Source organism: Anopheles merus, chromosome 3L, assembly GCF_017562075.2.
Source record: "Anopheles merus strain MAF chromosome 3L, AmerM5.1, whole genome shotgun sequence".
In the NCBI taxonomy this organism is placed as follows: domain Eukaryota; kingdom Metazoa; phylum Arthropoda; class Insecta; order Diptera; family Culicidae; genus Anopheles; species Anopheles merus.
The window spans coordinates 19,076,125-19,088,698 of record NC_054085.1 but is presented as its reverse complement, the minus strand read 5'-3'; the positions used below and the strand labels follow the sequence as shown (position 1 = coordinate 19,088,698).

General features: G+C 48.2%; 3 protein-coding genes across 3 annotated transcripts; 1 reads left to right on the top strand and 2 right to left on the bottom strand.

The window, feature by feature from the left end:
- Positions 1 to 301: 301 nt before the first annotated feature.
- On the bottom strand, positions 302 to 1,369 carry LOC121599609 (ficolin-1-like). Its single transcript, XM_041927533.1, has one exon. It carries the CDS (start codon positions 1,259 to 1,261, stop codon positions 440 to 442), a length of 822 nt encoding a protein of 273 aa, XP_041783467.1. The 5' UTR covers positions 1,262 to 1,369; the 3' UTR covers positions 302 to 439.
- A 743-nt stretch (positions 1,370 to 2,112) lies between these two features.
- LOC121599608 (fibrinogen-like protein 1) lies at positions 2,113 to 3,012 on the top strand. Its single transcript, XM_041927532.1, has one exon. It carries the CDS (start codon positions 2,127 to 2,129, stop codon positions 2,877 to 2,879), a length of 753 nt encoding a protein of 250 aa, XP_041783466.1. The 5' UTR covers positions 2,113 to 2,126; the 3' UTR covers positions 2,880 to 3,012.
- Positions 3,013 to 4,635: 1,623 nt separating this feature from the next.
- On the bottom strand, positions 4,636 to 12,542 carry LOC121599086 (death-inducer obliterator 1-like). Its single transcript, XM_041926597.1, has 6 exons — positions 12,491 to 12,542; positions 12,007 to 12,086; positions 10,251 to 11,921; positions 8,879 to 9,408; positions 8,655 to 8,798; positions 4,636 to 8,580 (listed from the first exon to the last, which is right to left on the bottom strand). The coding sequence occupies exons 1-6, from the start codon at positions 12,502 to 12,504 to the stop codon at positions 7,846 to 7,848; spliced, it is 3,174 nt and encodes a 1,057-aa protein (XP_041782531.1). The 5' UTR covers positions 12,505 to 12,542; the 3' UTR covers positions 4,636 to 7,845.
- Between the last annotated feature and the right edge of the window lie 32 nt (positions 12,543 to 12,574).

Below are 12,574 nucleotides of genomic sequence, written 5' to 3'. Positions count from 1 at the left end.
CCATAATCCATTCCGGTGCTTGAACTTATCCGGAACCAATGCCGATCCTAGAGCTGACGGGAAAAGCATATCAATGCTGAAATAGATCCAAAGTTCAAACCAACCCAGCAGAGTCTTCAGTGCTAACAAAGCGATGAACCATTCGTTACCTATGTTACAGATGTGTACACTAAGTAAGAGTAATCACGTTTTCAACTTTTTGTAACTTCTTCGCTTTGTACGACAACCGCATACGACTCACATGTTTGTCATCTCAAAATACAGCTTTTGACTAAATTCACTTTACAAACATTTATCGTGAAATATTTCTTGTAGCTTAATTGTTATTCGCTATCTTTTATTTTTTTAGACGGTGACGGTTTTTTTTTTACTTAATTTTTAAAATTTCAGATGGTTAATTTACCGTTCATAAACAAATCCCACCCCCGTTCATTCACCGTTACGTTTCACGAATCATCATACGTGAGTACGCCAAACCCTTGTTAATATCTTTGAAGTGGTCCCAAACCATATTTTTCTCATCGTAACTATTTCTATACATACCGTTCAGATTTGACTTTCGATTCGACCAGTACCACCAGCCACCATGATAGTATTGAGCACAGTTTCCACCATTCCAGGTATCGTTGTCCCGATCCTTGGTCGTAAAATTCATGCCCTTGTGGCGTGTCAATGAGTCATCTGCCGATCCCTTGTAAGATCCCAGCTTTATTAAAGCATATAGCTTCACCTCACTGTCGATCTCGAACTCATCGTACCGTGCGTACTTGTAGTTTCCTTCGAAGTCTTTCAGCTCCACCAGCAGCTCGTGCTTCCGGGTCGAGGTCATCCGATGCAAATGCTCCAGCCCGAGCCAAAACTCTCCATCCACGCTTCCGAACCCGTCCCGATACTCGGTCCAGTTGCGGTAAAAGTCTACCGATCCGTCGTAACGATACTGGAACACAAGCCAACCTCCTCCGTAGGCCGTCTGTTCACAATATCCCAGAAACGGTTGATCGTTCTCGGTAGGCTGTATGATGTACTTGCCCGATCGCTTCGAGGGATTCTCCTTGCACGATCGAAACGCAAAACTGTTCAGATTTATGCCTGAATTGATCATGAACAGATCTAAATCTTTCTTTAATACCAGCTGGTTGCTTTGTTCGAGTTGAGTCAGCAGCATTTTATGGTTGCGGCCAACCTTTTCACTCAACTGCTTTATGGTGGAGTCCATCTCCATCAGCTTGCTCTGCAGCGTTTGCAGTTTGCTTGCGACCATCCCGAGCGTGAACCCGGCGGCGCACGCATTTGTGTCGTTTGTTTCTATACCGCGGACTTTGTTGGTCGTTGAAAACAGCGCCACAGCTAACAGCACGTATATTTTGTGAGCGAGCATGGTGATCTAACGTCAAAGACTCTCCTCCCAAAAGATGACACTGAGGCCACAACGGGCTCTGCAGCATCCTTTTATACAGGAACTATATCTCATACGTCATTCTTATCTATGTTGGATGGAGGTGAATAATTTCGGGCAGAATTGCACAGCTCCTCACTTATCAGTACCGTGCGAATGCAAATATTCCACATGATGAAGTGAAAATACTGACTAATGCAGATCGTTTTCATCGTGTGTGGCAGTGAATCGAAGTTCAACCAGTGAGTTCAGACTATACTGACAATAAAGCGTTTTATCAAATGTTTGGTTATAATGCAATGCATCATAGGCTTACAATGCAAGGTAAGACGGTAGACCAGACAGAGAAGAGGTCAAGGTTTGTTTTTGTATGTTCGCTGATGATGCCACCATCAATTTGGGTTTTTCCTCGTTCATCTGCGATCTCACGTTCTCTTCCGACACGTTCGTTCCCTTGGTAGGCTTCAGAAACGTATGATGCAAAAAAAAAAACACGATTTACAGTGAGTATTTTCACTACCCACGATGATAAGCTTGTCATCATTTGAAATATTTGAATTCGCACAGTACTGATAAGTGGGAAGTAGAATTATTCGTGAATTATTCACCTATGTCTAACATTGATAAGGATGACGTATGAGATGCTAGTTCCTGTATAAAAGGATGCTGCATAGCCCGTTGTGGCCTCAGTATCATCTTTTGGGAATAAAGTCTTTGACGTTAGCTCACTATGTTTGCTCACAAAACATTCGTGCTGTTAGCTGTGGTGCTGTTTTCAACGACCAACAAAGTCCGCGGTACAGAACCAGCCATAGTCATTAATGAGAAGATATTCAGGTTATTGTCAGATAAACTGCTAACCCTGCAGAACAAGCTGTTAGAGATAGAGTCCGCGGTGAAGCAAACGGATGAAAAGCTTGCCGGAATTGTGGGATCCACCCACAATTTAGAACTGCTCATGATCAATTCGGCCATAATTCTGAACAGTTTCGCGTTTCGATCGTGCAAGGAGAATCCCTCGAAGCGATCGGGCAAGTACATCATACAGCCTACCGAGAACGATGAACCGTTTCTGGGATATTGTGAACAGACGGCCTACGGAGGAGGTTGGCTTGTGATCCACTACCGTTACGAGGGATCGGTGGACTTTTACCGCAACTGGACCGAGTTTCGGAATGGGTTCGGTAGCAAGGATGGGGAGTTCTGGCTCGGCTTCGAGAAGTTGCACCAGATTACTTCAGCACGAGGGCATGAGCTGCTGGTGGAGCTGAAAGACTTCGAAGGAAACTACAAGTACGCACGGTACGATGAGTTCGAGATCGGCAGTGAGGAGGAGCATTATCCGCTGGCGAAGGTCGGATCGTACACTGGAACGGCAGGGGATGCATTGCGCAGACACAAAGCACAAAATATTGTTTGGGATTCCTTCAACCAGATAAACGAAGGTTGGGCTTACTCTCGTATGTTGATTCGTGCAAAGTAACGCTAAATGAACGACCACCACGAAGTCAGAGCGTTTCAGTTGCTGGATTATAATTGTGCAATTGGTTGCAATAAGTGTCTGGTACCTTTATTCATCGTCTAATAAACAAGACAAACGAACATCGAACTTCGAATCTGTAAAATTCCATAGATTCTTCATGTCTGGTGTTTTATTCCTTATCTGCCAATTCGCGCGCTGTAACCAATTCTTGTTAGTCATGCATTCGCTACGAACCAATCCAAGCAAGCAAGATTGAAACTTTGCAAGTCATAGCAGTCATAGAAATATGTTTGTTGTGACGAGTAGAAAACGCCCTTAGGCACTCAGGAGCTGCGCGCCTCGGAACGTGAGTGTGTTCGGGTTTAGCCAGGGATCGTGAGGACACTCTCGGATAAGCGGTCAAGCTAGTAGGAACGCGATTAGGAAGTAAGCGGAATAAAAAGTATCCTGTTAGCTGTATAAGTAAACGCGTGTTGTTTAACGTTTGATATTACGAACCACCCGAAAACGTAACAATGTTCAACAAAGATAGTTTGCAATTACCACTTGAAGAGACAAGTCCACCTTTACTGCGTTCCTACAGGCAATTGACCCAAGTTGTACTACTCTTTGTGAATTAAGTGAATTCGAAAATGCATGGCGGATAGTTTAGTATCGAGAAGCTCCGTAGCGGTGTATATGAAACAAGATGACTGTCGAAAATCGAAATGTTGTTAGTCCGGGAAACCCTGTGGAAGTACGTTACAACGGCCGCCTCTGAACCAATAATCGAATCCTGGACAGCTTGCAGCATACGTTAAAGGCGACTGGGCCAAAGACCATCAAGAATATCGAACTCGGCATTCATCTTCTTGTGAGCCGAACGAGAAAGTCAAAGAACTGAACATATAGGCACTCTCGGTTCAATTTCATTCAAGACCTGGTAAGCTTCTATACTGCCCTATTGCATTCATGATCGCTGACGCATTGATGAAGCCATTGTCGAAAGCAAAATCTATTTAAAACAGAGGTCGAGTCATCCAGAACATTTGATCAAAAAGCGAGAGAAAGTTTTGACAGCTGGATGAAAAAGCTTCAATAGATTCATCGTTTAGTTGAGGTTTTAGTTGTTGTGCATGCAGTGGTCTGAATGCATTCTCGGACTTGTTAATAAGCTTGTTTCCTGATTTTGGTCGTTTTTAACTGATTTAGTGAAAAAACCACTCCATGGCTCCAGCGTTCTACCGTTTTTTGTTCGATTGGTACACTATTCCTAGCTTTCCGGTTAAACGCATTCACGTTTATATCTTGATATCAATCCAAAAACTGACCATCAAGCTGGTTTTTGGCTTCTTTCTTCTAACTACTCCAGAGTAACACCATCTACGATTTCTACGAGACACTATTACACTTTCAATGCATACTAGATGTATTAGTGTGGAAGAACACCATAACCCACCCTGATATATAAACTCGCTTTGGTCTGCCCACTGCCATATACCACCGTAACAAAAAAAGACCGATGAAATGTAACGCATTGTAACGCTTCCTTTTTCGGACGAGCGAGTTCGGTCCACCCGTCGAGGTAGCACATCTGCGATACAGGTATCGTTGGTTCGTAGCTTTTAGTGCATTGAAGTCACTGCCGAATCACTTTCCGGCACTTTTCGAGCGTTCGCGCATTTCGATAGAGGAGTTTTAGTAGAAAAAAGCAACATTGAATCATCAACATTATCATAATTTCTTTCAACATAAATTCACACAAGCGTTTGTTTTGTTTGTTTAGGAAATCCTTTGCAAAAACGAAAGGTTTTTTTATTTTATTTTGCGGAGCATTTTGGCGAGTTTTATTTTTTTCGCATCTTTTTTTTAGGTTTTTGGTTGGTTGGTTGGTTGGTTGATACCCTCTTTACGTGGTGTGTTGTGTGTTTTTGAAATGGAAATGGATTTCCACTCGTGTTTGATACTGTTTAAAATGCTACGCGAAAACCCCAGCCCCTCCTCGTAGAGCAGAGCCTAGCGATAGCAGCAAAGGGAAGAAAGATCAGTCGGCAAGGAGTTGCAAGTCCATCACCTACTACTACCCACAACAACTAAAAAAAATCCCTCAAAGGTACCCCAAAAGAAAAGGAAGTAAATTAAAGTTCAAAATAAAACAAGAGCGTGACTCTAACCGCGAATTGAGCTACCTTCATCAACACACTAACAAACCGATACACACGAACCCGCCGCCCACGGACTGTGCTGTGCTGACTGGGGTGGGGGGATCATTCCTGGGCAAAAGCAACCTATCACGTGCTACACACTACATCATCTCGTCCACGATCACGTGTTAAACACTTTCATTGGTAGCACGAGACACCCCAGTCGACTCTCTACTGTGCGGGCGTGTGCGATAAGTGGAATTTGTTTAACGTTGGCATTAGCGCCAACTTTCTTCTGATTAAGCATCACATAAATGTAGACAATCTGTCATATGTTTGCCTGCCAAATACCTAAATTAACGTAAATGGTCATATTAATCGCAGCTAAAGAGAGAGAGAGAGAGAGAAAGAGGAATAGGAAGAGAGACAGCGAGAGAGGCATAGAGAGCATAATTACACGTTATCACAAGTATTGGCGTACGTTACGTGGCAACCGAGCCGTTCTGCCTACTGCGGAATGTTTTGTTTTTTTTTTGCTCCGATTCCACGCTCATGGGTTGCTTTGTACTAAAATTCGCTTGTCGGAGTTTTTTCTTCTTCTCTGCAATCATTCCTATTACCTAGGTAGCATCGTGGGTGCATATGGCAACGTATCGTAATGTAGGGACAAACCCCGCAGGGGCTCTCGTCCTTTCGATCGATCATCCAACTTCGACCTATTCGAGCTAAAATATTCACTATTTACGGTTGCTGATACTACTTTTACTAAAAAAAAGGAGAGAGCTGTGTTACTTAAAATTACGGTCCCAAACGTTACCCCCAAATTCTGATGGCACACCGCCCCACCCACTGTGTGTTACGCTGTGTTCCGCGGTCGCAATAACGCAAACGCGCCTCGCGCACGACGTGCGTCGACACTAATCTTCTTAACCGCTAATGCTAGTACAACCGAACTGAACACTACTACAAACGAAACGAAACTTATTATTTACACACTCCGTCACACACACACATACACTCGAATAAAACGCTCACGCACACGCTCGGTGTATTTTGGTTTTTGTTGTTGTTTTGCTTGGAATTGCAGGGGCTGCGCTTTCTCATCGTGTGCGCGCTGGTACTACACACACCACGCGTGTAGTGAGCAGCACGCGCCCTTTTTGATGCGTTTATTTTATTTGGTTAATCTTAAAGTAGTGTCGTTACACTGCGTGGGTTAGGGAGAGGGGGGGGGGAGAGGGGAGGGGAGAGGAGAAGAGGACAATATCTAGACTGCAACAGTTACAATTACTTTTAATGGAAAAGGGAGGAAAATGGAGGATCAACTTTGTATAAGGACACGTGGAAGATAAGGGAGAAGGATGAAAGGAAGGAAAAATGAAAAAAAAAGAATAAAGGACCAAATGGAACTAAAAAAGGGTGAAGAAGATGACGTTACATGTTTTGCTACAGTGTTAGTATTAGTGTTCTTAACATTTATCATTAAATTTTGTTACTTTTTTTCTTTTCTTGTTGTTCTTGCATGTTTTTTTTTTTTGTTTGCCTTCACTACCTTCCACTCCTATACCATCGCCTTCAAGCAATAAAGCTTACGGTCAAAGGGTTTTTTGTTTGTTTGTTTGGGTTCCTTTGCGAGAGTGGCAATGTATTTGTTGTAATAATAAAATATGTTTTAATTGCTTCACTTGTTTGCCAAGCCTTTTCTATATATATATGTGTGTGTGTGGTCGTCAAGCCCCCGCGTGTCATATCGCATACAATCAATACAATGAAAGGCAGATCACGTGTAGCCACACCTATGTAACCGTACCGTACATACACAACAATCTGGACAATCGGGGTTTGTTTGTTTGCTTAACTAGTTAACCTATCGAAACCAACAAAAAAAAAAACAGAAAAAAGTCTTTACACATCACTTATTCTAAGAGCGTATTACACCGCGCAGTTGTTGTTCGAAATACACGCGCAAACACACGACGAAAACAGAACAAAAGTGAATACAAATTAAAATCGCAGCGGTGCCACCGTTTCTGCTAAAACGGGCAAAAAAGTCCAGGTAAGTAAAATGACCTCGTTAAATAAGCGTTTACATGATAAGTGTGGGGAAAACGAGACGACGAAGACGACGACGGCGACAGAAATGCTTGCGCGTAATGATCATGTCGGGTTGTGTTGTTGCTATAAAACGCGTTGTTGCCTTGCGCAAGAAACGTGCACTTGTATACTATGTGATACAGTTTAATACATAATATTAATTGTTAAAAAAAAAACAGTCTACCAATTTCTCCTGCCCTGTAGCAAAGTGTGGGAGTGCTTTTTGTTTGTTTGTTTGATGCTAACGGATCGTACAACGCGTGTATATGTACCATAAAAGATGGTTTGATCCACTGAAATATTCTGCAGTGGTGTGTAAGCATTAAAAATATGACTAAGAATAATAATAAAAAGAAAAGTTGAGGCAAACTCGGAAACAAAACGATTCTCCTAACAAAAAAATCAGGTTGGTTCTACATATTCCCGCAAGAGGTACACTATACACTACTGTAGCTGCACGCGAACAACCGGCGCCATCTTGCCGAGTTCCTAACACGTGCCAAACAATCCACCCCAAGCGTGGATTCAAATTCTCTCTCTCTCTCTCTCTCTCTCACACACACGAATGCACACACACACATATATATGTATAATTTGGACACACTAATGCACGTGAAGCTGGGGCATGGCATTGGGTGCGTCCGCATTAATCGGCTGCTGAACAATGTGTTTGCTTCCCGCGAGAGAGGGCACGGGAGCGGAGGGGAGAAATGGTTGTGTGAAGGAGAGCGGGGACGTTGGAAAACCGATTAATTGTCCTTAACTAACCTCTGGATTTTTCGCTTGTCCGCCTCATTCACACCGATCCGTCTGTCCAGCCGGTCGAAGATGCGCGCCTTCCGGTTGCTGCTGCTGCTGCTGCTACTGTTGCTGTTGTTGCCAGCTGCTGTCGCTCCGCCTCCTCCGTCCGCTAGCCGGTCCTTCTTGTCGCCGCCGGACGGCTTCATGAGCACGATGCGTCGGCTGCTACCACCTCCGGTCGCTGCTGCTGTTCCACCGCTGCTGCCACTGGTTGTGGTCGGGTGACGATCCCGTCCACCCTTCGACCCTGCTGCCCCTTCCCCACCGGACGATGAGGTGGTGACGTGGGCCGTACCGCTGGTCGTGGACACCTGGCCGCTGCTGGTCGTAACGCGCGACGGCTTCGACGGCATCGGTTCGGGCGTTGGCTCGCGCAGCAGCAACTCTTCCAGCAGATCCAGCTCGATCGCTTCCGAGTTGAGCTCGCTGCTGATGCCGTCACTCGGCTGCGGCTCGTTGTCGGGGTGGCGCGAACGCGTGCGCTCCTGCTGATCGCCGGCCGCCGGTTTAGCGTGGCTGTTGGAGCGTTCGGTCGGCGAGCGACGGCCGTGCGTCGATTCGGACGCCGCCGCCGCCGCCGCCGCCGCCTGGTCCGGCTTCTTTTTCAGCGTAATGATTTTCTTCTCCGTCACCACCAACGGCGTCAGCTTGGGTGGTGGCGTATTTTCCTGAGGTTTCGGGTCCTGCGCGAGTGAGGGGATGAACGAAACAATGTTAAAAAACTCACGATATTTCAACCAAACAATCAAACGCTTACATTCGATCGCGACTTTAGCTTCTCCTCTGCCGCCCGCTTGCGACGCATCTCCTTCTCGCGGAGCATCTTCTCCCGGGTCGCCTTCTGCTTTTCTATCTCCATCCGATAGGCCCTCGTTTCGGGATCTTCGTCATCGTCATGGCGCTAGAAAACAAAAAAAAAAAAAAGCAAAAACCTCAATGAAAGACTCAAAAAAATACACCTCAACCACCTCGAACACATACCTCATAATGTCCGCGGTTGTTTTCCCCATAATCACTGCTCTTTCGCCGCTTCGGGAACCGGCCGTCGTCGTCGCGGTCGCGGCTCGCATTTCGACTCCTGCCAAAGTTGCGCCGGCCCGGCCGTCCCAAATCCCGATCCCTACTGCCAGCGCGATGATGCCGGCGGGGTGAATAGTCACGCTCGCGATCACGCTCCCTCGACCGTGGCCGCATGTCCCGGTCCCGCGAGCGCGACCGGCCCCGGAATGGTTCGCGGTCGCGGTCCCGCTCACGATGCTCGCGATGGTCGCGCTCGCGCGATCGCTCCCGTTCGCGCGATCGGGCCCGATCGCGGTCGCGCTCGCGCTCCCGCTCCCGGTCACGTTCGCGCGACGGGGACCGCTCGTGCCGGCGCTTCTCCACCTCGATCCGGTTCTTGTTGATGAACTCTTCCTGCTGGCGCAGCAGCTCGTCGTCGCTGACCTGCCGGGCGGTGGCGACGCCGGCCACGAACTGCTGCGAGCTGAGCGCCGCATCGCGCATGAGCTGATCTGCAAGGTGCGAAAACGGAACCGGTTGATAGAGAAGGGTTTTTTTTTTGTAAAGTAAGCTAACGCGTCCAGTTTTCGATCCAAAAAGCAAACCGTGCAACTACGTAACGATGTTTTGATTTATTTGCTCAATTGGCCAAAAAACAAAAACAAAAGTGCGTGTACTTGGCGCGTACGAAACCACAGGACTGGATGATAGGAGGGAAAGAGTTTTTCCGGAGAAAGTAATCCCAAGCATAACTATGTATACAGCGTAAATAACTATTTAGATAGTCGGAAGCGTTTTTTTATGGACAGTTCAACTTCCGCCCGCGGCGAACGTCGTCAATAATAATTAAATAGAACAACTTAATGCTAAAGCTTACAACACTAACGCTGAACACAGGGTAATGGTAATGTGGTAATGTTTAATGGTAATGTTTGAAGCATGTTTCGAACATAAAATACGTGTGAAATACATAACGTAACAGCCATCGGATCGAGTTTCGTCTTTCTGCTTCATTTTCTTGGCGCACTTGTTACGCGCTTGCTTTCACTCTTTTTCAAAATTTTGTTACAACTAATTTAACACTTAATTTGAAACACACCTAAATTGCACACTACACCACAGGGGAGATCCAATCATTAATTGCAAGGTACAAAATCACATGCGCTACTAAAAATCCACCGCCTACTAAAACTACTACGTTTGATCGGTTTGACACGATAAACCGGATCCTACCGCAATTAACTTAAACCTCTTGGCAGTTCGTTTTGTGGAGGCTCATCTACAGTGCCAAAACAGAAGCTAGCCCCAGTGATAGCGAAATGTACAAAACCAAGAAAAGTCTTCGTATACTCACTCTTGACCGCTTCCACGCCACCTTTAAAATTAGGATTGATGAGAACCTTTTGCGGGAATCCGGGCACTGGAGCGGCGGGGGCGGCGGCGACGGGTGACGGTTGCTGAATCGTGGCACCACTCCCGGCACCAACACTACCACTTGCACCACCCACAATGCCGCCACTAATACTTCCTCCTACTCCTGCTCCTCCTCCTCCACCGCCTCCACCAACCGTCATCGGATCGAACGTGCCGGACAGGAGCGATTGCGGCTGCGGGACCGCATTACCACCACCACCACCACCACCTTGCCCCTGTTGCGACGGTCCGTAAGGTCCCTGCTGCCCAATGGCTGGTCCTTTTGCCTGTGGCCCGTTCGGCGGACCTGCATTCCGGTACATTTGTGGCCCATTGGCACCTCCCATCGGGCGGAGGAGACGCGGCGGCATCGGTCGTCCCATTTCGTACGGATGGCCCCGCCCTGGGAACCCGCGCATCGGTGGCATTGGACCGCCCGGTCCCCCCGGCATCAGTACGCCCGGATGGTGCATGCCCGGTGGCGGTGGCCCGGGCGGAAAGTTCATCCGTCCCATGCCACGGTACTGGCCCATCATTTCCGGTCCGAAGCCGGGCCGGAGCGGGTAGCGCTGCCGGTTGCCACCGGGCCGGAAGTCCATTGGACGACCACCGCCGCCGCCCGGATGCATGGCGCCGAAATTGTTTGGCCGGTGCGGTCCGAGTATGTTGGGCGCAATCATGCCGCCCGGGTGCTGCTGCTGCTGGGGCGGTAGTAGCGGGTGCTTCATGCCCGGCTTGCCGTACCCGGGCTGGAGCCGGTTGCCGGGTCCATGGTGGCCTAGGAGCGGATGGGGCTGTTGCTGCTGGTGCTGGTGCTGCTGCTGGTGCATCGGATGGCGCGGTTCGTTCTTGGATTCGTTCTTCCAGCCACGCTTTTCGCTCGTCTCGTCCGTATCGTACGAACCGTCCGGCTCCTGGTTGTTCGCGTACAGGTACAGCACATCCTCGGACGAGGTCGTGTCGCACTGTTCCGCGCTGGCGGCGGTTCGGTCGGTTCGGTGCGTACCGCTCGATGACATCGGGACCGAGCTGACCGTGTCGGCAAGCGACTGGGCGGACGTACTGTACTCGACCGTCGTCGAGCCGGAAACCGTGCCACTCTCCACCCCCAGCCCCCCGCCAGAAGACGCCGACCGTAACGATTCCTTCGACACGCTGGCACCAACATCCGGCACATCCGGCTGCGGCTCTTCAAATGCGCTTTCCGCGGCGACCTCATCCTCCGTCGTAGTAGGCAGCGCCGTTGTTTCGGCACCGGTTGCAGCAACATCCTCTACATTCGCCTCGCCAGTATCGTCCCTGCTCCGAGTGGTGGTCGGTTCGATGGGTGGATCGACGTGGAACGTTTGGTGTGCCGGCGCGGGAGCTTCCTGGCAGCCGGCTCCCTCTGTTGGTTCACTATCATCATCGCACCGGCTTACGGCCGGTACAACGGGCACCGGCAGACGTGGTGCGGACGTTTCACTGTCACGGGGCACACTTTGCACTGTCGCACTGGTTTCACTTTTCGGTTGCACCACAGTTCTCGACGCTACCAACTCATCGCGTACCCAGTCATCCGTCTCTTCCAGCAGGAAATCTTCATCCGGCTGGTCGAGTTTGATGCCACTCTCTGCGGGGTGGGGGGAAGGAAGAACAAATGCGTTTAATGATACAGTTGAAGGGGGGTAAAGCCAAAAATCGATTTTTCAACTTACCGTCGTCGGACAGCAAAAGTTCGTCCTCATTAAGAATGGCAGGATCGTCGTTGCCCAAATCGAAGGTAAGCGAGTCGTCACTTTGGAGGGAAGAGAAGAAAACGGCGAAAACGATTAGATGCTACACTTTGATGTTCTTTTTACACTTTCGCTCCCCGCACAAGGCCCCTTAAGAGGTCGAAGGTTCTTGGCGTCTATCAATTATTGCCGAAATTAGCAAACGCATCCTGCCGCCGGGAGAGAGCCCCCTAACACCACCACCACCACGAACACATGTACAAACAGGGTGGTTGTGGTGGTAGGGGAGAGCCCTTACTTTACAGGCCTTCTTACACCCACTTTACACGCACAGAACGGGTAAAACTTATCACCACCGAGTGCTTCAAAGCCGGCGGAAAGTATTTAACGTATTTTTCATTGCCTAGGGGTGCGGAAAATTGGTGAAAAAGTCGATTTCTTCCCACAAGAATTTGCTCACACTTACTTCGTTTCGGACATCTTTTATGGGCTATTTTGACAGCTGCTGTCAAACCCGGGACCAAGCCAAATACGCCGTCCCGCTGCAGGT

Bases quoted from the DNA above. Each gene is read 5' to 3' on its own strand.
- LOC121599609 (XM_041927533.1), bottom strand. From the start codon at position 1,261: ATGGTCGCAAGCAAACTGCAAACGCTGCAGAGCAAGCTGATGGAGATG.
- LOC121599608 (XM_041927532.1), top strand. From the start codon at position 2,127: ATGTTTGCTCACAAAACATTCGTGCTGTTAGCTGTGGTGCTGTTTTCA.
- LOC121599086 (XM_041926597.1), bottom strand. The intron at 9,409-10,250 runs GTGAGTATACGA...CGCACCTTGCAG, and splicing joins TGGCGTGGAAGCGGTCAAGA to ATCAGCTCATGCGCGATGCG. The intron at 8,799-8,878 runs GTATGTGTTCGA...TTTGTTTTCTAG, and splicing joins ACAACCGCGGACATTATGAG to CGCCATGACGATGACGAAGA.